Source organism: Tachypleus tridentatus, chromosome 10 (assembly GCF_004210375.1).
Source record: "Tachypleus tridentatus isolate NWPU-2018 chromosome 10, ASM421037v1, whole genome shotgun sequence".
Taxonomy (NCBI): domain Eukaryota; kingdom Metazoa; phylum Arthropoda; class Merostomata; order Xiphosura; family Limulidae; genus Tachypleus; species Tachypleus tridentatus.
This window is the reverse complement of record NC_134834.1, coordinates 3,232,858-3,259,121: the sequence shown is the minus strand read 5'-3', so window position 1 is coordinate 3,259,121 and position 26,264 is coordinate 3,232,858. Positions and strand designations below refer to the sequence as shown.

The window sequence follows — 26,264 nt, the reverse complement described above, 5'->3', positions numbered from 1 at the left end:
CTTTAGTACTGTTATGGTGAGGTGAGGTTATTAAATACACTCCTTTAGTACTGTTATGGTGAGGTGAGGTTATTAAATACACTCCTTTAGTACTGTTATGGTGAGGTGAGGTTATTAAATACACTCCTTTAGTACTGTTATGATAAGGTGAGGTTATTAAATACGCCGTTTGGTACTGTTATGGTTATCATGGTAAGGTGAGGTTATTAAATACACCCTTTAGTACTGTTATGGTTAGAAAAACAAACAGAAACTATTACGTATGTCCATTAAGTATTTTTCAGATTGAGATATACAGGATATTTAACACATCAGTATTGTTCATTCCATACAGTCTGTTTATTTTTAGGGTATCCATTGATAATATGAAGGTGGAGGTCACCAACCTCAGAGACAAGGTCACCATAGTTTCTACACAGGTTATGAATGCTGACTCTCAGATACAAGAACAAATGGAGCCATTTTTAAAGGTTTGAATCTATTTCATACAGATTTTGAACCAACATAATGTTTGTGTTTTGTTTGAAGAAAGAAATGAGCAGAGCTTGATGTATCCAAGAAATCTTTAAATATTTGATATGTGGGTTCCAGAAAAAAATAAAAATGGATAGCATTAGCTTTTCTTATCCTGGACTTGTCTAACAGTGTGATGTGCAGTCAACAGAAACTATATAAATGTGGATAAACTTAGCATTTCATATATCATGAACCTGCCAAGCAATTTGATCTGCTGTTAGATTAAATCAAAATAGCTAATCTTAGCTTTTCATATCTTCTCAACCATTCAAGCGGTTTGACCTGTTCCTGTGGCTGTCATAAACTAAACCAACATATCTAACTTTAGCCTTTTATAATCATGTTCCTGTGGATATCAGAAACTGAATTAATAATAGCTGTCTTTAGTGTGTTATGTCATGGACCTATGTAACACTTTGATCTGTTCCTGTGGTTTATTAAAGTAACTTATGAGCTATCATCTTCATGATTAGAATTTTTCCATTTTTATTTTGAAGTGAATGTGACATTGTAACCTTCAGTTTTATTGTAGATTGCAGAAGAACATCTTACGGATGTCCTGAATGATATTGACTTTCTTGAAATTGTCCGCGAAGATTTAGCAGATTTTTTATGTGAAGACAGAACAACTTTTAAACTTGAGGAATGTTTCAAGGTTTTTCAAAAATTTTGCCACAAATTCAAAACAGCAATTGAGGTAAGGTAGCAATATTATATATTTCTTTGTACCATAATACTTCCCTGAAAGATAATACATTCACTTTTGATAAGGAAACTTATCTATCGAAAAAGCTCATCCTCAGAATTTATTTACCTTTTTACTGAGTATCCACCAGTTTCAATGTCCTACTGTTACTACTGCAGGAATATCAAGACATATTTTGATAAGTGTTCCTGTTCTAACATTATTGAAACGGTAAACTCAGTAAAAGTGGGATTAACCCTACCTCAACCCCTTCTTTCTAGGGTTCGTCATCCAGATTCACTCAGTCCTTCTTTGCTTGTTACCCAAGATTCAAATTACTGTTGCAACAATTTGTTTGAAGAACAAAATACCAGCCTTTTGTATTATTCCTTCTTTGGTTTTACAGATATATAATTCCTGTCCACTCAAAATTGGAAGAGTGATATAACAGTCGAGATGAACAGAAAATAACAGTTGTCATTAAGTGTCAGTGTACTGTCATCAAGTTGTTTACGTTATTGTACTGAAGTGTCAGTGTACTGTACTTAAGTGTTAGTGTCATCAAGTTGTTTACATTATTGTACTCCACTGTACATTTTAACAAGTAAGATGTGTATTAAAAAAACAAAACATAAAAACAATTGATAAAGAATTAAGAAAGATGTGATAAATTGTCCATAATTTTGTTTTATATATTACTGAATGAGTACAGGATCAGAAATATCCAACACTATTTACCTTCAGTGGTTTACATAACTGAAGTGTTGAAACTAGTAAAATACTTGTTGGTATTAGCATGGCAGCAGTGCCGCATACTTCTCTTTGGTATGAACTTAAGTAAATATATGTATAACAGTGTAGCTCAGAAATACAGTAGAACTCAAGTAACATGGAACAGTCTTCATATAATGTATCGAAATGCAATAGAACTCAAGTAACACAGAACAGTCTTCATATAAAATACAGAAATACAGTATGTGTTGATAAACTTGGGTGACTTCTGACACATTTCTGTCAGTAAACCTTCTTACCAGACCAAAAACGTAATTAAAAGTACTTTATTATTATTGAATATGAATAAACATGATATGAAAACAAAGCTAATAAATTAATAAATCAAATTTTAATGTCATAAAACCCCTCACTCTTCTGTAGTGTGAGAACTGTGACATAAAAACCCCTCACTCTTATACAGTGTGAGAACTGTGACATAAAAACCCCTCACTCTTCTACAGTGTGAGAACTGTGACATAAAATCCTCTTTACTCTTCTACAGTGTGAGAACTGTGACATAAAATCCTCTTCACTCTTCTACAGTGTGAGAACTGTGACATGAAAACCCCTCACTCTTCTATAGTGTGAGAACTGTGACATAAAACCCTCACTCTTCTACAGTGTGAGAACTGTGACATAAAACCCTCACTCTTCTATAGTGTGAGAACTGTGACATAAAAACCCCTTCACTCTTCTACAGTGTGAGAACTGTGACATAAAAACCCCTTCACTCTTCTACAGTGTGAGAACTGTGACATAAAACCCTTCACTCTTCTGTAGTGTGAGAACTGTGACATAAAACCCTTCACTCTTCTGTAGTGTGAGAACTGTGACATGAAAACCCCTCACTCTTCTCGAGTGTGAGAACTGTGACATGAAAACCCCTCACTCTTCTCGAGTGTGAGAACTGTGACATGAAAACCCCTCACTCTTCTCGAGTGTGAGAACTACGACGTGAAAAAAACCCCTCACTCTTCTCGAGTGTGAGAACTACGACGTGAAAAACCCCTCACTCTTCTCGAGTGTGAGAACTACGACGTGAAAAAACCCCTCACTCTTCTCGAGTGTGAGAACTACGACGTGAAAAAACCCCTCACCTGTCTCGAGTGTGAGAACTGTGACATAAAAACCCTTCACTCTTCTATAGTGTGAGAACTGTGACATAAAACCTTTCACTCTTCTATAGGGTGAGAACTGTGACATAAAACCTTTCACTCTTCTATAGGGTGAGAACTGTGACATAAAAACCCCTTCACTCTTCTCGAGTGTGAGAACTGTGACATAAAAACCCCTCACTCTTCTACAGTGTGAGAACTGTGACATACAAACCCCTCACTCTTCTACAGTGTGAGAACTGTGACATACAAACCCCTCACTCTTCTATTGTGTGAGAATTGTGACATAAAACCCTTCACTCTTCTGTAGTGTGAGAACTGTGACATAAAAACCCTTCACTCTTCTGTAGTGTGAGAACTGTGACATAAAACCCTTCACTCTTCTGTAGTGTGAGAACTGTGACATAAAACCCTTCACTCTTCTGGAGTGTGAGAACTGTGACATAAAACCCTTCACTCTTCTACAGTGTGAGAACTGTGACATGAAAACCCCTCACTCTTCTACAGTGTGAGAACTGTGACATGAAAACCCCTCACTCTTCTACAGTGTGAGAACTGTGACATGAAAACCCCTCACTCTTCTACAGTGTGAGAACTGTGACATGAAAACCCCTCACTCTTCTACAGTGTGAGAACTGTGACATGAAAACCCCTCACTCTTCTACAGTGTGAGAACTGTGACATAAAACCCTTCACTCTTCTACAGTGTGAGAACTGTGACATGAAAACCCCTCACTCTTCTACAGTGTGAGAACTGTGACATGAAAATCCCTCACTCTTCTCGAGTGTGAGAACTGTGACATAAAACCCTTCACTCTTCTATAGTATGAGAACTGTGACATAAAACCCTTCACTCTTCTGTAGTGTGAGAACTGTGACATAAAAACCATTCACTCTTCTATAGTGTGAGAACTGTGACATAAAAACCATTCACTCTTCTATAGTGTGAGAACTGTGACATAAAAACCCCTTCACTCTTCTCGAGTGTGAGAACTGTGACATGAAAACCCCTCACTCTTCTCGAGTGTGAGAACCACGACGTGAAAAACCCCCTCACTCTTCTCGAGTGTGAGAACTACGACGTGAAAACCCCTCACTCTTCTCGAGTGTGAGAACTACGACGTGAAAAAACCCTCACTCTTCTCGAGTGTGAGAACTCTGACGTGAAAACCCTCACTCTTCTCGAGTGTGAGAACTGTGACGTAAAACCCCTTCACTCTTCTCGAGTGTGAGAACTGTGACTTAAAAACCCTTCACTCTTCTGTAGTGTGAGAACTGTGACATACAAACCCTTCACTCTTCTGTAGTGTGAGAACTGTGACATACAAACCCTTCACTCTTCTGTAGTGTGAGAACTGTGACATACAAACCCTTCACTCTTCTATTGTGTGAGAACTGTGACATAAAAACCCCTTCACTCTTCTCAAGTGTGAGAACTGTGACAAAACCCCTCACTCTTCTACAGTGTGAGAACTGTGACATAAAAACCCCTCACTCTTCTATAGTGTGAGAACTGTGACATAAAAACCCCTTTACTCTTCTCGAGTGTGAGAACTGTGACATAAAAACCCTTCACTCTTCTGTAGTGTGAGAACTGTGACATACAAACCCTTCACTCTTCTGTAGTGTGAGAACTGTGACATACAAACCCTTCACTCTTCTGTAGTGTGAGAACTGTGACATACAAACCCTTCACTCTTCTATTGTGTGAGAATTGTGACATAAAACCCTTCACTCTTCTGTAGTGTGAGAACTGTGACATAAAACCCTTCACTCTTCTGGAGTGTGAGAACTGTGACATAAAAACCCCTCACTCTTCTGGAGTGTGAGAACTGTGACATAAAAACCCCTCACTCTTCTACAGTGTGAGAACTGTGACATGAAAACCCCTCACTCTTCTCGAGTGTGAGAACTGTGACATGAAAACCCCTCACTCTTCTCGAGTGTGAGAACTGTGACATAAAAACCCCTCACTCTTCTCGAGTGTGAGAACTGTGACATAAAAACCCCTCACTCTTTTCGAGTGTGAGAACTGTGACATGAAAACCCCTCACTCTTCTCGAGTGTGAGAACTGACATAAAAACCCTTCACTCTTCTATAGTGTGAGAACTGTGACATAAAAACCCCTCACTCTTCTACAGTGTGAGAACTGTGACATAAAATCCTCTTTACTCTTCTACAGTGTGAGAACTGTGACATAAAATCCTCTTCACTCTTCTACAGTGTGAGAACTGTGACATGAAAACCCCTCACTCTTCTATAGTGTGAGAACTGTGACATAAAAACCCCTCACTCTTCTACAGTGTGAGAACTGTGACATAAAAACCCCTCACTCTTCTATAGTGTGAGAACTGTGACATAAAAACCCCTTCACTCTTCTACAGTGTGAGAACTGTGACATAAAAACCCCTTCACTCTTCTACAGTGTGAGAACTGTGACATAAAACCCTTCACTCTTCTGTAGTGTGAGAACTGTGACATAAAACCCTTCACTCTTCTGTAGTGTGAGAACTGTGACATGAAAACCCCTCACTCTTCTCGAGTGTGAGAACTGTGACATGAAAACCCCTCACTCTTCTCGAGTGTGAGAACTGTGACATGAAAACCCCTCACTCTTCTCGAGTGTGAGAACTACGACGTGAAAAAAACCCCTCACTCTTCTCGAGTGTGAGAACTACGACGTGAAAAAACCCCTCACTCTTCTCGAGTGTGAGAACTACGACGTGAAAAAACCCCTCACTCTTCTCGAGTGTGAGAACTACGACATGAAAAAACCCCTCACTCTTCTATAGTGCGAGAACTGTGACATGAAAACCCCTCACTCTTCTATAGTGTGAGAACTGTGACATAAAAACCCCTCACTCTTCTACAGTGTGAGAACTGTGACATAAAAACCCCTCACTCTTCTATAGTGTGAGAACTGTGACATAAAAACCCCTCACTCTTCTATTGTGTGAGAATTGTGACATAAAACCCTTCACTCTTCTGTAGTGTGAGAACTGTGACATAAAAACCCTTCACTCTTCTGTAGTGTGAGAACTGTGACATAAAACCCTTCACTCTTCTGTAGTGTGAGAACTGTGACATAAAACCCTTCACTCTTCTGGAGTGTGAGAACTGTGACATAAAACCCTTCACTCTTCTACAGTGTGAGAACTGTGACATGAAAACCCCTCACTCTTCTACAGTGTGAGAACTGTGACATGAAAACCCCTCACTCTTCTACAGTGTGAGAACTGTGACATGAAAACCCCTCACTCTTCTACAGTGTGAGAACTGTGACATGAAAACCCCTCACTCTTCTACAGTGTGAGAACTGTGACATGAAAACCCCTCACTCTTCTACAGTGTGAGAACTGTGACATAAAACCCTTCACTCTTCTACAGTGTGAGAACTGTGACATGAAAACCCCTCACTCTTCTACAGTGTGAGAACTGTGACATGAAAATCCCTCACTCTTCTCGAGTGTGAGAACTGTGACATAAAAACCCTTCACTCTTCTATAGTATGAGAACTGTGACATAAAACCCTTCACTCTTCTGTAGTGTGAGAACTGTGACATAAAAACCATTCACTCTTCTATAGTGTGAGAACTGTGACATAAAAACCATTCACTCTTCTATAGTGTGAGAACTGTGACATAAAAACCCCTTCACTCTTCTCGAGTGTGAGAACTGTGACATGAAAACCCCTCACTCTTCTCGAGTGTGAGAACTACGACGTGAAAACCCCCTCACTCTTCTCGAGAGTGTGAGAACTACGACGTGAAAACCCCTCACTCTTCTCGAGTGTGAGAACTACGACGTGAAAAAACCCCTCACTCTTCTCGAGTGTGAGAACTACGACGTGAAAAAAACCCTCACTCTTCTCGAGTGTGAGAACTGTGACGTAAAAACCCCTTCACTCTTCTCGAGTGTGAGAACTGTGACTTAAAAACCCTTCACTCTTCTGTAGTGTGAGAACTGTGACATACAAACCCTTCACTCTTCTGTAGTGTGAGAACTGTGACATACAAACCCTTCACTCTTCTGTAGTGTGAGAACTGTGACATACAAACCCTTCACTCTTCTATTGTGTGAGAACTGTGACATAAAAACCCCTTCACTCTTCTCAAGTGTGAGAACTGTGACAAAAACCCCTCACTCTTCTACAGTGTGAGAACTGTGACATAAAAACCCCTCACTCTTCTATAGTGTGAGAACTGTGACATAAAAACCCCTTTACTCTTCTCGAGTGTGAGAACTGTGACATAAAAACCCTTCACTCTTCTGTAGTGTGAGAACTGTGACATACAAACCCTTCACTCTTCTGTAGTGTGAGAACTGTGACATACAAACCCTTCACTCTTCTGTAGTGTGAGAACTGTGACATACAAACCCTTCACTCTTCTATTGTGTGAGAATTGTGACATAAAACCCTTCACTCTTCTGTAGTGTGAGAACTGTGACATAAAACCCTTCACTCTTCTGGAGTGTGAGAACTGTGACATAAAAACCCCTCACTCTTCTGGAGTGTGAGAACTGTGACATAAAAACCCCTCACTCTTCTACAGTGTGAGAACTGTGACATGAAAACCCCTCACTCTTCTATAGTGTGAGAACTGTGACATAAAAACCATTCACTCTTCTCGAGTGTGAGAACTGTGACATGAAAACCATTCACTCTTCTCGAGTGTGAGAACTGTGACATGAAAACCCCTCACTCTTCTCGAGTGTGAGAACTGTGACATGAAAACCCCTCACTCTTCTCGAGTGTGAGAACTGTGACATAAAAACCCCTCACTCTTCTCGAGTGTGAGAACTGTGACATAAAAACCCCTCACTCTTTTCGAGTGTGAGAACTGTGACATGAAAACCCCTCACTCTTCTCGAGTGTGAGAACTGACATAAAAACCCTTCACTCTTCTATAGTGTGAGAACTGTGACATAAAAACCCCTTCACTCTTCTCGAGTGTGAGAACTGTGACATGAAAACCCCTCACTCTTCTCGAGTGTGAGAACTGTGACATGAAAACCCCTCACTCTTCTCGAGTGTGAGAACTGTGACATGAAAACCCCTCACTCTTCTCGAGTATGAGAACTGTGACATGAAAACCCTCACTCTTCTCGAGTGTGAGAACTGTGACATGAAAACCCCTCACTCTTCTCGAGTGTGAGAACTGTGACATGAAAACCCCTCACTCTTCTCGAGTGTGAGAACTGTGACATGAAAACCCCTCACTCTTCTCGAGTGTGAGAACTGTGACATGAAAACCCCTCACTCTTCTCGAGTGTGAGAACTGTGACATAAAAACCCTTCACTCTTCTATAGTGTGAGAACTGTGACATGAAAACCCCTCACTCTTCTATAGTGTGAGAACTGTGACATAAAAATCCCTTCTCTCTTCTACAGTGTGAGAACTGTGACATGAAAACCCCTCACTCTTCTATAGTGTGAGAACTGTGACATGAAAACCCCTCACTCTTCTATAGTGCGAGAACTGTGACATAAAAACCCCTCACTCTTCTATAGTGCGAGAACTGTGACATAAAAACCCCTCACTCTTCTATAGTGCGAGAACTGTGACATAAAAACCCCTCACTCTTCTATAGTGCGAGAACTGTGACATGAAAACCCCTCACTCTTCTATGGTGTGAGAACTGTGACATAAAAACCCCTCACTCTTCTCGAGTGTGAGAACTGTGACATAAAAACCCCTCACTCTTCTACAGTGTGAGAACTGTGACATAAAAACCCCTCACTCTTCTACAGTGTGAGAACTGTGACATAAAACCCTTCACTCTTCTCGAGTGTGAGAACTATGACGTGAAAAAATACCTCACTCTTCTATAGTGTGAGAACTGTGACATAAAAGTATTTAGCATACTTTGAAATGTTTAGATTTTATGTAAAACAGAATATATATATTACTGTTTAAATTACAATGTACACATTAAACTCGTATAGTCTTGTATACGTGACAGTTTCTTTAAAACTACAAATATGTATATCACTACTTCTTCCACACTTACTGAAAGTAGCAATAAGTTTATCAGTATTTCTCCCACATGAAGGTCTAACAGTTTAATTTACATAAACTGAAACACGTTACAAACAACAATTACTGAAAGTTGTTACAGAGGCTGTAGTCCAAATCAATGTTTTCTGGATACAAACAACTGTACTATGGTATAAGCCTCAACCTTGCCAAATGGTATATTTTTATACCATTTCAAACACACTTTTCTGAAAGTAGCTCACTCTCTCTGTTTGTGTTTTATAGTAACAACAAAAACATGGAAAGCAAGCACTATAATTAACATCACATAATAGCATAATCAGAGTCATGTAAACTTTGATAATGGTAGTATTTGTATTCATACTTTCATACCCAATGACATCTTATAGTATAGATACACAAGGAAACATCTAGTTCTTCATCTTTCAGTATCATTGCTGGCACCAGATATGCAACCCATGATTGAATTGGAATAGGTAGCATTGCTAGTATTAGATGTGCAACCTATGATTAAATTGGAGTAGGTAGCATTGCTGGTATTAGATGTGCAACCTATGATTGAATTAGAATAGGTAGCATTGCTAGTATTAGATGTGCAACCTATGATTAAATTGGAGTAGGTAGCATTGCTGGTATTAGATGTGCAACCTATGATTGAATTAGAATAGGTAGCATTGCTAGTATTAGATGTGCAACCTATGATTGAATTAGAATAGGTAGCATTGCTGGCACCAGATGTACAACCTATGATTGAAGTGGAGTAGGTGGTATTGCTGGCACCAGATGTACCACCTATGATTGGAGTAGGGATACAGTCCTTATTGTTGAGCACATACTATACAATGAGTTATCTGCCCATCACAAATATCAAAACCAAATTTTAAACCATGGGTGGGGAACCTGTATAGTAAATGAGTTGTTTTTTTATTTCAAAGTAAGATTTGAAGATAACACTAACATTTGACTGTGGTATATCTTTATGAGGTTTGCTGCTTTTGTGTACTTGACAGTGATTGCACCATTGAGGAAGACATTACATTATCCCTGTTTAAAACTATGTATATATTGTTTCTTACGTTAAAACATGTAACTTGCACAAAAATAAAATAATTATAATCTGTATTTATTCCATGTCATGTTTTTCAATTTCCACTTTATTTATGTCATTTAGATTGACTTGTTTAAATGGAGTGACATCAAACTTTACAATAAACATGTTCTTTGTTATCTTGGTTCCTCAGTAGTCACCATGAATTTTATTTAATATCAGAGTAGGATTTCTTAAAACATGGCTGGAAATACTAACAAATTTTGATAAAATTCGAGGATTAAGAACACTGTCTTGATTAACCCTAACTATAGGACAGTTTACTAAAAGAAACTGTCTCCTTAGTTTTACATTGTCATACACAGGAGAATGAGCATCGTTGCCTGCAGGAGAAGAAAGCAGAAGCGAGATGCAGACAACAGAAGGAGCAAATAGCTGCAAAGAGGCAAAGTTCTGGAGGTAAAATACAGATTAATTTATAAATGTAGCATTTGAAAAACTATTTCTTGTATGGAGACAAATTTCATACACTGTACAGTAGAGTGAGTATTCTTTTTAATGACACTGTACCGTAAAGTGAGTATTCCTTTAATGACACTGTAGCATAGAGTGAGTATTCCTTTTAATGACACTGTACCGTAAAGTGAGTATTCCTTTTAATGACACTGTACCGTAAAGTGAGTATTCCTTTTAATGACACTGTACCGTAAAGTGAGTATTCCTTTTAATGACACTGTAGCGTAAAGTGAGTATTCCTTTTAATGACACTGTCACGGTAAAGTGAGTATTCCTTTAATGACACTGTAGCGTAAAGTGAGTATTCCTTTAATGACACTGTAGCGTAAAGTGAGTATTCCTTTAATGACACTGTACCGTAAAGTGAATATTCCTTTAATGACACTGTACAGTAGAGTGAGTATTCCTTTAATGACACTGTACTGTAAAGTGAGTATTCCTTTAATGACACTGTACAGTAGAGTGAGTATTCCTTTAATGACACTGTACTGTAAAGTGAGTATTCCTTTTAATGACACTGTACAGTAGAGTGAGTATTCCTTTAATGACACTGTACCATAAAGTGAGTATTCCCTTTAATGACACGGCACGGTAAAGTGAGTATTCCTTTTAATGACACTGTACCGTAAAGTGAATATTCCTTTTAATGACACTGTACTGTAAAGTGAGTATTCCTTTTAATGACACTGTACAGTAGAGTGAGTATTCCTTTTAATGACACTGTACAGTAGAGTGAGTATTCCTTTTAATGAAACTGTACGGTAAAGTGAGTATTCCTTTTAATGACACTGTACCGTAAAGTGATGATATCTTCCTTGATAACATGAATTTTTCAGACTATAATTCCTTTACTGATTATCATTTTTATGTGTTTCTGTTTAATAAATAGTTTAGGTAAATCGAATCTACTTAAGTTCAGGTCCTTTGTTGTTCAAAAATAAACCTAGTCTTTCGAAAGTGTTTATACTTTGAATAAACACTATTATTGGGATATTTCTTTTTGCTTTGCAGCAACTGATCAGTGTTGTGGTTCCACGTTTGGAAGTGAAAGTGATAACCATATAATGTTCCAGGATATCCAAAATAATGTTTCACAGAATGAGTTTGGTCAGCAATTCAAAGTAGAAAAAACAAAGTTGGATCATTCCTCAGAAGTCAAAAGTCAAAGCAATAGCTTATCAGCAGAAGAAAAGTACAAGAGTTCTCCAAGAGTGATTCAGCACCGTATTGGTTCTATTACATCAATAATTAATGGACAGAGTAATGTAAACAATGGAGAATTATTTAATGTCACTCCTACCGGAAGTCTACGGAGGAGGAGAAACTACCTCTCCTCTGAAGATCAGAACGATGAACTAATAGACTACTTGAAACATACATCTGACCTACAGGACAAAAACTGCAAATTTGTGAGAAATGTAGATGGTGGATCTTTAGATAGATCTTTACTTCGGATACCTGGAAGACGACGACGTCGGAATTTATTAGCTGTTGATTTTAACGAAAGAGAACGTTCAACATCCCTAATTTCTCAAACCATGGAAAGAACAATGGATGTTTCAGAGGACATCACAGAAGTGAAACCAAAGCAGTGGACAAGGAAAACTGAAGACTGGTTACAAGTAAATGAAAAAGAAGAGAAAAATGTGATGAAGCTGGATGACCAAATGTTGTTTGAAAGTGACAAACAACAAAAGCAAGAAGAAAGAGAGTTGGACACTTTGTTTTATGATCTAAGAACGACTGATGAAGGTAGCAGATCTTCAAGTCTAGGAACTCTTCGTGAAGCGAAGACTGATTCTGAAATATATACCAGAAAGCTTAAAAATGCAATGCCAAATACAGACACAGAAAGAGTTATGGAAACTGTAGAAGGTGTTCAAGTAAAAAATAAATCTCGATGGAGAAAAAATAATATGAAAGTGGCTTACAGCTGTGAGTCAGTAGACGATGACCATCATAGGTGCCATAATCAAAAGTCTATGAACTCCCTGAATGGTTTCAAGAGCAGTTTAAGTAAAGACAACAGTTGGGACAATGATACTCTTACGTTGTATGTTAGAAAATCATCAGCTGATTCCAAACTGAGTAAAAGCATCATAACATCTTCTCACTCCAATTTAGATGCCACTATGGATTCCAAGTTAGAAATCTCAACACAACCAAACACCTCAACTGTATTTGACAGAAACAAGGAAATTAATTCATCTAACATTACTAAGAAAGACTCTGAAGCTGTGAAATGTGGGAGTGCCACAGAGTGGAGCAGTGAAATACAAAACCTTGCACCAAATGGTCAAACTCAACAGAAGGTTGCTAATGGAGAAGCTGTTAGCTTGCCCAAACCATACATACAATACAACATTACCTCAAGCAAACAGTTTATCAAACCATCATCCTTTACCAATCTGGAGTTTGGTAATGAGAAAAGCCTTACATCACCTAATGTAATTCCACCTGTCTCGAAAATTCCAGTTCCCCCCCAGAAAACCAGGCTTTATAAAAGCATGATGGAATCTTTCATCAGATCCACACCATTTGAAGGTGTGAAATCTGTAGAAGATTTTGAAATAATTTATAATTCTAAACATTACCTTACAGTTCAAGAGGGAAGTCTATTTAAGAAACAAGCCAGTGCTGATGTAAAGTCAACTGTAGGTAAACAAGCCAAGGCAGCCCAAAGATCACAGTTTTTAGAATCAAATCACGAACAAACAGTTGAAAATAGAGGCTCACTGCCACAAGATGAACTTGATGGATTGAAAGGTGAAGGAAGTTTTGATAGATTCTCTTTGATACGAAAAACCACAAGAAGAACTCGCCCAAATCAGGAGAAAAATGGAAATGAGAAAGTAAAGCAATCTACAAGGTGTTATGATCCAGGTAAAGGTTTACAACTGGTTACATCACAATGCAATGATAAAGTAAAGCAATCTACAAGGTGTTATGATCCAGGTAAAGGTTTGCAACTGGTTACATCACAATGCAATGATAAAGTAAAGCAATCTACAAGGTGTTATGATCCAGGTAAAGGTTTACAACTGGTTACATCACAATGCAATGAGAAAGTAAAGCAATCTACGAGGTGTTATGATTCAGGTAAAGGTTTACAACTGGTTACATCACAATGCAATGAGAAAGTAAAGCAATCTACGAGGTGTTATGATCCAGGTAAAGGTTTACAACTGGTTACATCACAATGCAATGACAAAGTAAAGCAATCTACAAGGTGTTATGATTCAAGTAAAGGTTTGCAACTGGTTACATCACAATGCAATGAGAAAGTAAAGCAATCTACGAGGTGTTATGATTCAGGTAAAGGTTTGCAACTGGTTACATCACAATGCAATGAGAAAGTAAAGCAATCTACGAGGTGTTATGATTCAGGTAAAGGTTTGCAACTGGTTACATCACAATGCAATGACAAAGTAAAGCAATCTACGAGGTGTTATGATTCAGGTAAAGGTTTACAACTGGTTACATCACAATGCAATGATAAAGTAAAGCAATCTACGAGGTGTTATGATTCAGGTAAAGGTTTACAACTGGTTACATCACAATGCAATGATAAAGTAAAGCAATCTACGAGGTGTTATGATTCAGGTAAAGGTTTACAACTGGTTACATCACAATGCAATGATAAAGTAAAGCAATCTACGAGGTGTTATGATTCAGGTAAAGGTTTGCAACTGGTTACATCACAATGCAATGACAAAGTAAAGCAATCTACGAGGTGTTATGATCCAGGTAAAGGTTTGCAACTGGTTACATCACAATGCAATGAGAAAGATTTTATTAAGCGAGAAATGAAAGACACAGGTGTGGCAAGGCTAGAAATCCAACAGTTGAATCACTTCAGTAATTTAAAACCTAAACCTTGTAACATTGAGGAACTTGATAACAAGTCAAGAGAAAACAATTACAGAACTCCAATAAAAGATGAACCAGCTTCTTTAGATAGTAAAAGGAAATCTATTTCACTTCGTGCCAGACTAGCCAAACGCTGGAGTTCCCTTACTGAAAACTTTAAGAAGAATCCTGAAACAGGAGAACAGCACTCTTTACCTGGAGATATGTTATCAGGACTTACTTACAGCTTAAGTGAGGAAACCTCCACAGGAAGACCAAATAATATCAACCCAAATTCACCATTTCACCAAAACACAAAATCATTTCTAGTAATCCCAAGTGAAAATCTAGATAACAAGAATCAGGTAGATGTGCATCCTCATTCAAATGTTATAGAGATTCAAACCTCTGTCAATAAATCAGCAGACAATGCATTACAATCAAAAACTGAATACTTGTTGTCTGATGAAAAGTGTTCAAGTGAACAAAGTTTTAATGAAAAGCCACTGCTGGCTAAAGTTTCTTTCTATTCAAAAAGAGATCATTCAGCTCTTAACTCTTCACAAATGTTTAAGAAAAAGAACCTGGAAGAACATGACCACGATGAAGGATTTGAAGAAACACAATCTCTTATGAGTGAGACCTTATCTCAAGATACCTCCTCACCAGACACTGACTCACCAAGGAATCTGAGACAAATAGTACCTCATGGTTTGTTGGAGAAACCACGAAATACATGCACGCAGCTTGAATATAAAACATTACCAAATGAATCAACACAACAATCATTAATTGGAACTCCTAATAATATGGGTGAAAGAAAGTCCCACATTGGGAAGCACGTGGAATCTGTGAAAATAACTTCAAAGACTTTCCAGCAATCTAAAAACAGTCGAACAAGAACAGAGAGCAGTCTGGATGAAAAAGAGATTTTACTTTCTGCTAGAAGTTCGACCCGTAGTTACTTAACTAGAATTCAGAGAACTGCAAATCATTCACCAGCAGTCTCAGAAAGAAGACCTCCTGTCCAATTCCAGGAGTCAAACTGTAAAACCAATTCAAGAACTGGTCTCAGAAGTTCCAAAAATAATTTTGTAGTAGAATCAACATTACTGAAAACTAGAACCAGAAACCAGGAAGGAAGCAAAAGAAATTTCATGAGAGAGAATACTGCCATTACACTGACCACCACCAACATGATGAAAAACCTGGCTAAAGTAAGGGGTCTTTCAGACAATTATAATATATCCCAGTCAACTCCTGCCACACCGAACATAGAAAACAAACAACTCCTAGGAATCTCTTCAAGAGAATTGTGGTCATCTGGGAAAACTCAATCCAATTCTTCAGTGAATAGATCAAATTCCCAGTACAATGAGTGTTCCCTGTCAAGAAGATCCTTAACCTTAACAAGAGTCACACTCAAAGCTGCTTCTCAAGAAAACAATCAAAGTAGTTCCAATAAACAACTTCTCAACAGTACATCAAAAGAAATGAATGTATGTCATTCAGCTGATGTGAAAAATGTGGTGCATCAAAATGATTCTGTCATGAAGCAGAATCCTTTCATCACCAGAAATGGTGTTGTCTCAGGGAAACATCCGACCACTCAGAAAGGAAAACAGCTTAGTTTTATGAAAGCTACATCACTATCTTCTGCAAAAGGAAAATCAGGACTTACTCAAAAACCTGAACCAGAAGTTCAAAGAGTGCACATCAAAGCATCTCGGATAAGTCCCTCAAGGACAAGAATGGTGACATCAACTCATAGGAAGCAGATGAAATGATCATTTAGAAAAGAAAAGGGTTACTTTAACAGTTGTCAATCTAACAGCAAATCAGTTTGAAAGAAAATGTATACAGAAGGAATACCCAGTCAAAGTACTGTTACAGTGTGGTCCAGATCCATCTCTGAAAACTACGTGTAACAAGTAGCTGTTGAAGTCTTATTCCTTGGGTGTGAAGAATAAGAAAAATGTCTTACCTTCCAAGCTTTATGTCTTCTTTTATTGTGAACTGGTCTAATAACCTTTCCATTTTTAGAAGAAATCATGCAGTTCTCCACCTAAACTCATTGAAATGATGGACAAAAACCTGTTGCATATTCTGAGTTTAGGATACACTCTAACTCAATAGTATCTGATACTCAGTATCTGATATTTTGAAAGTAATAGATATTCAAAAAAACAAGTTTCAAAGAAATTATTTCATATTTTCAAAGAATTCTGAAACTGTTTGAAAAGAACTTTTGGTGAGTAACAAAACAAGAAAACCCCATAAGAATAAATCTGTTATATATATCTACTAATCAATGTTTACATCCTCCGGGTAGAAAACTGTGTAAAATATATACTTATATTAATACAGTTTAATGTAACTATGAGATTTGTTTACCAGGTACTTCCAGAGAACTTTAGGGACCATGTTGAGATTTTAACAACATTACAGAATGGTTATTCAGCTAATAACAGACAATACTGTAAGTTCTTGTAGGAGTATAAATATCTGAGTATTTGCTGTTTTGATTATTTAGCACCTCACTCTTGAGTTCTTTGATAATGCTCAACTCTAGTCTGTGCCATGACTTTGTAATGTGCCAAATGATGTTTTGTTTCAACATTACACACATATAGAGTAGAAACTAGTATTTCTACATTACAAAGAAAATGAATTGTTACAAGTTGTTTTTCATATCTTTCTCACTAGCAATTATGCTACAAATTTATTTAGTTTGTCAACAAGTTGTTTGTGCTAATAAAAAGATTAGCAACTTATTATGGTGATTGTATTTTACTTTGTTTGTTTGGACTCCAGAATTGATGCTAAAGATTCACTTTTCTCAATTTCCTTCCACTTACGAGATCTACGGTACGAATCTAAACAACACTTCCACTTAGGAGATCCACGGTACGAATCTAAACAACACTTCCACTTACGAGATCTACGGTACGAATCTAAACAACACTTCCACTTACGAGATCTACGGTACGAATCTAAACAACACTTCCACTTACGAGATCCACAGTACGAATCTAAACAACACTTCCACTTAGGAGATCCACGGTACGAATCTAAACAACACTTCCACTTACGAGATCTACGGTACGAATCTAAACAACACTTCCACTTACGAGATCTGCGGTGCGAATCTAAACAACACTTCCACTTACGAGATCCGCAGTGCAATCTAAACAACACTTCCACTTACGAGATCCACGGTACGAATCTAAACAACACTTCCACTTAGGAGATCCACGGTACGAATCTAAACAACACTTCCACTTACGAGATCTACGGTACGAATCTAAACAACACTTCCACTTAGGAGATCCACGGTACGAATCTAAACAACACTTCCACTTACGAGATCTACGGTACGAATCTAACCAACATTTCCACTTACGAGATCTACGGTACGAATCTAAACAACACTTCCACTTACGAGATCTACGGTACGAATCTAATCAATACAATGAACATAAGTTTCTGTTCCTCTTGTGTTTAAATCCACTGGTATCTGTGCATTGTTTTTATTACATTGAATACACAGTGAAAGGATATAAAGTCACAGAAAAAAATGTCACATTTAAATACCACAACTAATTAAAGTAATAAAACAAAATCCTGAATGACATATTAACCTTAGAAGGAAATGACAATTCAAAGTTTACCATTCTGTTAAATAAAGACACAGGAATAATGATAAAGTTTTATGTAGGAGTGTTTGTAAACATATGTGCATTCATGTGTGTACTGAAGTGTTTGTAAACACGTGTGTTCATGTGTGTACTGAAGTGTTTGTAGTGTTTGTAAACGTGTGTGTTCGTGTTTGTAAACGTGTGTTCATGTGTGTACTGAAGTGTTTGTAGTGTTTGTAAACGTGTGTGTTCGTGTTTGTAAACGTGTGTTCATGTGTGTACTGAAGTGTTTGTAGTGTTTGTAAACATGTGTTCATGTGTGTACTGAAGTGTTTGTGCTCATGTTTGTACTGAAGTGTTTGTAGTGTTTGTAAACGTGTGTGTTCATGTTTGTACTGAAGTGTTTGTAATGTTTGTAAACATGTGTGTGTTCATGTGTGTACTGAAGTGTTTGTAAACATGTGTGTGTTCATGTGTGTACTGAAGTGTTTGTAAACGTGTGTGTTCGTGTTTGTATTGTGATTTCTCTGGCTTGAATACACAGTTACACTTTCATAGCTATATTCAGTTAAAAGGTCCATTAATTTAGAATCAAAATTCAACTGTAGTGTTTAGTTGTTATTGATATATAACTTATGAAAGCACAGAACTCTAGCCAGATGCATTTTAATGAATAAATAAAGTTTGTGTAATGTAAATAACAGTAGTTGATCTATTATTACAAGCCAGGTTAAGACCACATAGCTTAGCTGACGTTTGTTGTCCGTTAACATTCTAAACATAATTATCCAACCATCATATTAACCATACTAACATATGTCAAAGTTTACCGTACTTTTAAACATAAACATGAGAAATGGTCACGTGTGAGATTTGATGTAGCCTGATTGATTCAGTTACTTACCAGTTTATAAGGTAACCATATGCTTTCAAGTTTAAATTAAACAATCCTGAAAGGAAACAAGCACTGAGTCATGTTAACTTATGGATACATTAGCATTTCCAAATTGTACCTTCAATTAAATAATTATTAAGCCTAAATGTTTCCAAAAATCCAGTGTCATATTCAGCATACTACACAGAATATTTGTCCACAATACAGTCTTGAAAACAACTAATATTCAATCCCAGTACATATCAAACACATAATATTGTATTTATAAAACATTTCAATAACATTTAGTGTTCCTCAAGTAATTCATAATAATTTTACTTATGTTATTCTACACAAAAATATAAACCTACAACATTTTAAATTAAACATTATAAAGTGTAGAAATAACCTTGTGTACAGTAAACATTATAAAGTGTAGAAATAACCTTGTGTACAGTAAACATTATAAAGTGTAGAAATAACCTTGTGTACAGTAAACATTATAAAGTGTAGAAATAACCTTGTGTACAGTAAACATTATAAAGTGTAGAAATAACCTTGTGTTCAGTAAACATTATAAAGTGTAGAAATAACCTTGTGTACAGTAAACATTATAAAGTGTAGAAATAATCTTGTGTAGAGTAAACATTATCAACTGATGAAATAATCTTGTGTAGAGTAAACATTATCAACTGTAGAAATAACCTTGTGTACAGTAAACATTATCAACTGTAGAAATAACCTTGTGTACAGTAAACATTATCAACTGTAGAAATAACCTTGTGTACAGTAAACATTATCAAGTTTAGAAATAACCTTGTGTACAGTAAACATTATAAAGTGTAGAAATAATCTTGTGTAGAGTAAACATTATCAACTGATGAAATAATCTTGTGTAGAGTAAACATTATCAACTGTAGAAATAACCTTGTGTACAGTAAACATTATCAACTGTAGAAATAACCTTGTGTACAGTAAACATTATCAAGTGTAGAAATAACCTTGTGTACAGTAAACATTATCAACTGATGAAATAATCGTGTACAGTAAACATGAGCAACAGTAGAAATAACCTTGTGTAAACATTATCAATTGTAGAAATAACCTTGTGTAAACATTATCAATTGTAGAAATAACCTTGTGTACAGTAAACATTATCAACTGATGAAATAACCTTGTGTAAACATTATCAATTGTAGAAATAACCTTGTGTACAGTAAACATTATCAACTGATGAAATAACCTTGTGTACTGTAAACATTATCAACTGTAGAAATAACCTGGTGCAAACGTTTTGTGATAGAATTTGTTGAACCTCAAACTTCACCCAGTTCAAGTTTTATGTTGTGAAAAAAAAATTGTGGTGCAACATTATTCTACCCGAGAATTCCACCAGATTTCCCAGAAATGTAGGGTACAGAATTCCACCAGACTTCCCAGAAGCATAAGGTACAGAATTCTATTATAATTTCCAGGATGATAGGGTAATAAACACACACACTATTAGCTAGAGGGTTGTTTGAATTTGATGGTAAGTCCCACAATTCAATAGTTAAATAAAGTAGCCAACGAATCAGGAGTAAGTAATGTCGATTAGCTTACTATATAAATGTGTGTTACTTCAGTATAAGGGAAGGCTAGCAATGAATGTACTAAAGTACAGTAAAACCTGTCTGAGGCAGAACTGCACAAGACTGAGTGAAATTTCAAGTTTGGACATGGTGAACGTGCATTTCCTTAATTATATATAATTTTTGAGCGGAACGTTATACTTGCTTGACTCAAGAGAAGTAAGACGTCTGTGAATAGAGTTATTATATTGTTTATGCTATATTTATTAGATAAGAACAAAAACAGACATTCAAAATATACATATGTACACAAACTCTTAATCAAATTTACTTGAAGAAAGTGTACAATTTCAACTGTTTCGTTTTTTTATAATGGTCTTTCTCATACGGTTAAAAGAGAACGCCAATTCTACGGCTTTTTCATGAAGTACATTTTCCTCCTTCATTTTTTGCATACAATTTTATTGCGTTAATATAACTTAACACTTGCGATGACGTAGGAATTTCTATTTCCTCACTATCTTTTCCATTTTGTTCAGCTTTTGAATCTCTCACACTGCGATTCTATTACAGATTTTAAATCAGTTTCATCAGTTTCTGTTAAAACATTCTTGTCAACGTTCACAAAACTTTACACGTTCACAGAATCATCTGAATCAATCTTCTCCCTCAGTTTGTACTTCACTAGAATCGTCATAACAAACAACTTCACCAAAATCTCTGCCATTATCAAGAATAAATCCACAGTTTTGAAAGCACTTTATTACGCATTTGATTGAATGACTTAAAAATACAACTGCATGTGACACGTCAGTTTTCATGGTCATTTGAGATGTTCTCTTACAGTCCATGTTTGTAATAATATGCTGAAGCATCAGTTTTCTGTATTTGAATTTTGTACACTGTATAATTCCATTATCTAGTGGCTGTAGAACTTATGTTGTACATGGAGGTAGAAAGACTAAACAAACATTTGAAAGTTAAACAAATTATTAATTAAACAAGAAATTATTAATATTTAATCAAATACATTTTTTCTGCCTTACTCAGGTTATAACCCTATTTGTTGATAGATGAGGCAGGTGTAAGATAAGTTTTCCTGTTCCCATTACGCAGGTTCTGCCCTATAGAGGGCGTTTTATAAGAGAAATCTTAAGGTAATGCTGATATTTACAGGTGTCCACCACATGCAGTTTCTGTCTTAGACAGGTTTCACTGTATAATTAACAGTAATAAACAGCTCTGAAGTTTTTATATTTAATGATAGTTTTGATTCACAAGACGAAGTGACAATCAGTTGATAAATAGCAACTAAAAACTACAAGATTAAGTTTTAAGGTTAAGATGTTGAATTATTAAATGGTTAAACCATAATGTACACTGCTACTCCATCTGAGGATAAATGAATATATTTCATGACATAAAACAACACCTAAACTCTGATTTAAGGTGATATTATCCAATATGAACAAGTTTCTGCTACTAAAATAGTAAAGTGTTGACAGTTCAGCTTATGTTGGCATTATGTAAGTAATAAAAATACAACCTTTTGTTTATATGTAAAGTATTGTATATAAAAACAGTAATCTTGAAGCTGTGTAAGAACAATGTAAAGTATTGTATCTCAAAACAGTAATGTAATCTTGCAGCTGTGTAAGAACAATGTAAAGTATTGTATCTCAAAACAGTAATGTAATCTTCAAGCTGTATAAGAACAATGTAAAGTATTGTATCTCAAAACAGTAATGTAATCTTGCAGCTGTGTAAGAACAATGTAAAGTATTGTATCTCAAAACAGTAATGTAATCTTGAAGCTGTGTAAGAACAATGTAAAGTATTGTGTCTCAAAACAGTAATGTAATCTTGAAGCTGTGTAAGAACAATGTAAAGAACTGTATATCAAAACAGTAATGTAATCTTGAAGCTGTGTAAGAACAATGTAAAGTATTGTATCTCAAAACAGTAATGTAATCTTGAAGCTGTTTAGAACAATGTAAAGTATTGTATCTCAAAACAGTAATGTAATCTTGAAGCTGTGTAAGAACAATGTAAAGTATTGTATCTCAAAACAGTAATGTAATCTTGAAGCTGTGTAAGAACAATGTAAAGTATTGTATCTCAAAACAGTAATGTAATCTTGAAGCTGTGTAAGAACAATGTAAAGTATTGTATCTCAAAACAGTAATGTAATCTTGAAGCTGTGTAAGAACAATGTAAAGTATTGTATCTCAAAACAGTAATGTAATCTTGAAGCTGTATAAGAACAGCCCTTTTTCATCAAATCTTTTAAACGAATTATTGATAATAAAATGCATACCAGCTACCAATATTAATTTAAAAGCAGCAAAAATTCTACAAACAAGAAACCTAAGAACTGAGGACGTGTTGAATCATTAAAGGTGTTGTGAACTCAATGCAAGGAGAATGGTCACTTGTTACTTTAAATGCACTCAGTGTCTGTTGTCAGTACTTACTCTGAATATGACCACCATATGTTACCATGAATCAAATACCTGCACGTTACTCAAATAAGTAGTAGTCTCTCCAACCCCAGAACCCGACTGAAACATAACAATTCAAATAACTAATTACACTTGCCATGAGACATTAGGGCTAAGCCTTTATTCAGTTCTTCTACAAAGTTTATTTGTGTTTTTACTGTACAACAAACACAGCAGTGTTTAGAACACTATTAGCACAAACCACTTGTTACCACAACAGTTTTTTTATGATGTGAATATCTTTTCTTAGCTGCCAAATCACCATTAGAGTTATTAGTCTTGTTACATTTGGTGTATTATATACTTGAACACTACATTCTTTATCTAGTCTGTTAGGAGTTTTCAAAAACAAGTATCTATAGCAGTATTTCGACCAATAGCATATGTTTAACAGTAATGTATTACATCAAATGTTTAATGTACATCATTGTTAAACGTCTTATTGATTGACATATACAACTAAAGGATCTTACATATTTGTCCAATAAATGAATACAAGAACTGAACCAAAGTATTAGAGAGGACTGAAACCAAACCAAGTAACTAGTTTGTGTTCGAGAGGACTGAAACCAAACCAAGTAACTAGTTTGTGTTCGAGAGGACTGAAACCAAACCAAGTAACTAGTTTGTGTTCGAGAGGACTGAAACCAAACCAAGTAACTAGTTTGTGTTCGAGAGGACTGAAACCAAACCAAGTAACTAGTTTGTGTTCGAGAGGACTGAAACCAAACCAAGTAACTAGTTTGTGTTCGAGAGGACTGAAACCAAACTATGTAACTAGTTTGTGTTCGAGAGGACTGAAACCAAACTATGTAACTAGTTTGTGTTTGAGAGGACTGAAACCAAACTATGTAACTAGTTTGTGTTTGAGAGGATTTAAACCAAACTATGTAACTAGTTTGTTTTCGAGAGGATTTAAACCAAACTATGTAACTAATCTGTAACACAGAAGCAGAAAGCTTATAAAAGATTAAGAGATAACCCTAATGTAACAATGCCCTACTACCACTTGATATCAAACATAGATTATTTTAAAATCAACAATTAAACTGACTTATAACCTACTGAACAAACTTTAAAAGGTAAAAAGAGAAACCTACTATTAGAAGGTGCCAGATATGTAAAAGTAACATAAAACATTCCACTTGTATGTTAATATAATACAGCTCTGATAGTTTGTACTTGATACATCTATTAATGTCAGCACAGGAAACTGTCCAATGTCACAGTATGACACAAGTGAAGCACACTATGCATTGGATAAATTAATATTGAATCTTCATTGGTAATTAAATACTTGGGCTCTTCTAGCAGTAGAGTTAGATGATAGAGAGTTTCATGGCTGAAATATTCACTGTCAATTTGGTTATTTTTAGAAAGTTACTTGGGGTGGTCCTCAAGTCTATAAAGTGTCAAGAAATAATGATGACAAAAGGGCTATCTTAGAAAACAATGGATGTGTTACATGTATTTTTCAGAAACTGAATCCAATAACAATGGTATTATTTGGTAAAATGGGACACAACAAAGGTTCTTGACTGTTGTTAAACTCTTAAGAACCAACTTAAATTTCTAATGTTATTTTGTACTTACATAAAAATGGTAATAAACTTTAATCACACATTCACATACCTAGATTTGGTGACAACAAATATTTCAAAATAGTTATAACATGTGAAAGAATAGTTGTGTAGAGAAAACACACATTAACTAGAAAGTTTATTTACTGTTGAAAGTCAAAACACTTGGAAACCAATAGCACTGGATACTGAAGTTATATCCTAAAACTATCACAATCTATTTCACGAAAAACCCAACAATGGTGTTATGTCCTAAAACTATCACAATCTATTTCACGAAAAACCCAACAATGGTGTTATATTCTAAAACTATCACAATCTATTTCACGAAAAACCCAACAATGGTGTTATATCCTAAAACTATCACAATCTATTTCATTAAAAACCCAACAATGGTGTTATATCCTAAAACTATCACAATCTATTTCATTAAAAACCCAACAATGGTGTTATATCCTAAAACTATCACAATCTATTTCATTAAAAACCCAACAATGGTGTTATATCCTAAAATTATCACAATCTATTTCATTAAAAACCCAACAATGGTGTTATGTCCTAAAACTATCACAATCTATTTCACAAAAAACCCAACAATGATGTTATATCCTAAAACTATCACAATCTATTTCCCGAAAAACCCAACAATGGTGTTATATCCTAAAACTATCACAATCTATTTCACGAAAAACCCAACAATCGTGTTATATCCTAAAGCTATCACAATCTATTTCACGAAAAACCCAACAATGGTGTTATATCCTAAAACTATCACAATCTATTTCACGAAAAACCCAACAATGGTGTTATATCCTAAAACTATCACAATCTATTTCACGAAAAACCCAACAATGGTGTTATGTCCTAAAACTATCACAATCTATTTCATTAAAAACCCAACAATGGTGTTATATCCTAAAACTATCACAATCTATTTCACAAAAAACCCAACAATGGTGTTATATCCTAAAACTATCACAATCTATTTCATTAAAAACCCAACAATGGTGTTATATCCTAAAACTATCACAATCTATTTCACGAAAAACCCAACAATGGTGTTATATCCTAAAACTATCACAATCTATTTCACAAAAAACCCAACAGTGATGTTATATCCTAAAACTATCACAATCTATTTCATTAAAAACCCAACAATGGTGTTATATCCTAAAACTATCACAATCTATTTCATTAAAAACCAAACAATGGTGTTATATTCTAAAATTATCACAATCTATTTCACGAAAAACCCAACAATGGTGTTATATCCTAAAAGTATCACAATCTATTTCACAAAAAACCCAACAATGGTGTTATATCCTAAAACTATCACAATCTATTTCATTAAAAACCCAACAATGGTGTTATATCCTAAAACTATCACAATCTATTTCATTAAAAACCCAACAATGGTGTTATATCCTAAAACTATCACAATCTATTTCACAAAAAACCCAACAATGGTGTTATATCCTAAAATTATCACAATCTATTTCATTAAAAACCCAACAATGGTGTTATATCCTAAAACTATCACAATCTATTTAATAAAAAACTGAACAATGGTGTTTAATAATATAAATGTCTGACATAA

General features: G+C 35.6%; 1 protein-coding gene across 2 annotated transcripts in view; it reads left to right on the top strand.

Moving 5' to 3' along the window:
• LOC143228640 (uncharacterized) overlaps positions 1–17,277 on the top strand; it is a 29,135-nt gene extending 11,858 nt beyond the window's left edge. Inside the window, exons 7-10 of one of the 2 annotated variants that reach the window (XM_076459868.1) lie at positions 350–470; positions 1,049–1,213; positions 10,504–10,597; positions 11,666–17,277. In XM_076459868.1, the coding sequence (XP_076315983.1) occupies positions 350–470; positions 1,049–1,213; positions 10,504–10,597; positions 11,666–16,290 (5,005 nt within the window). In that variant the 3' untranslated portion in view covers positions 16,291–17,277. Of the gene's footprint in view, positions 1–334; positions 471–1,048; positions 1,214–10,503; positions 10,598–11,665 lie in introns of both variants that reach the window. The other variant, XM_076459869.1, reaches the window with a different exon arrangement.
• Positions 17,278–26,264: the final 8,987 nt, after the last annotated feature.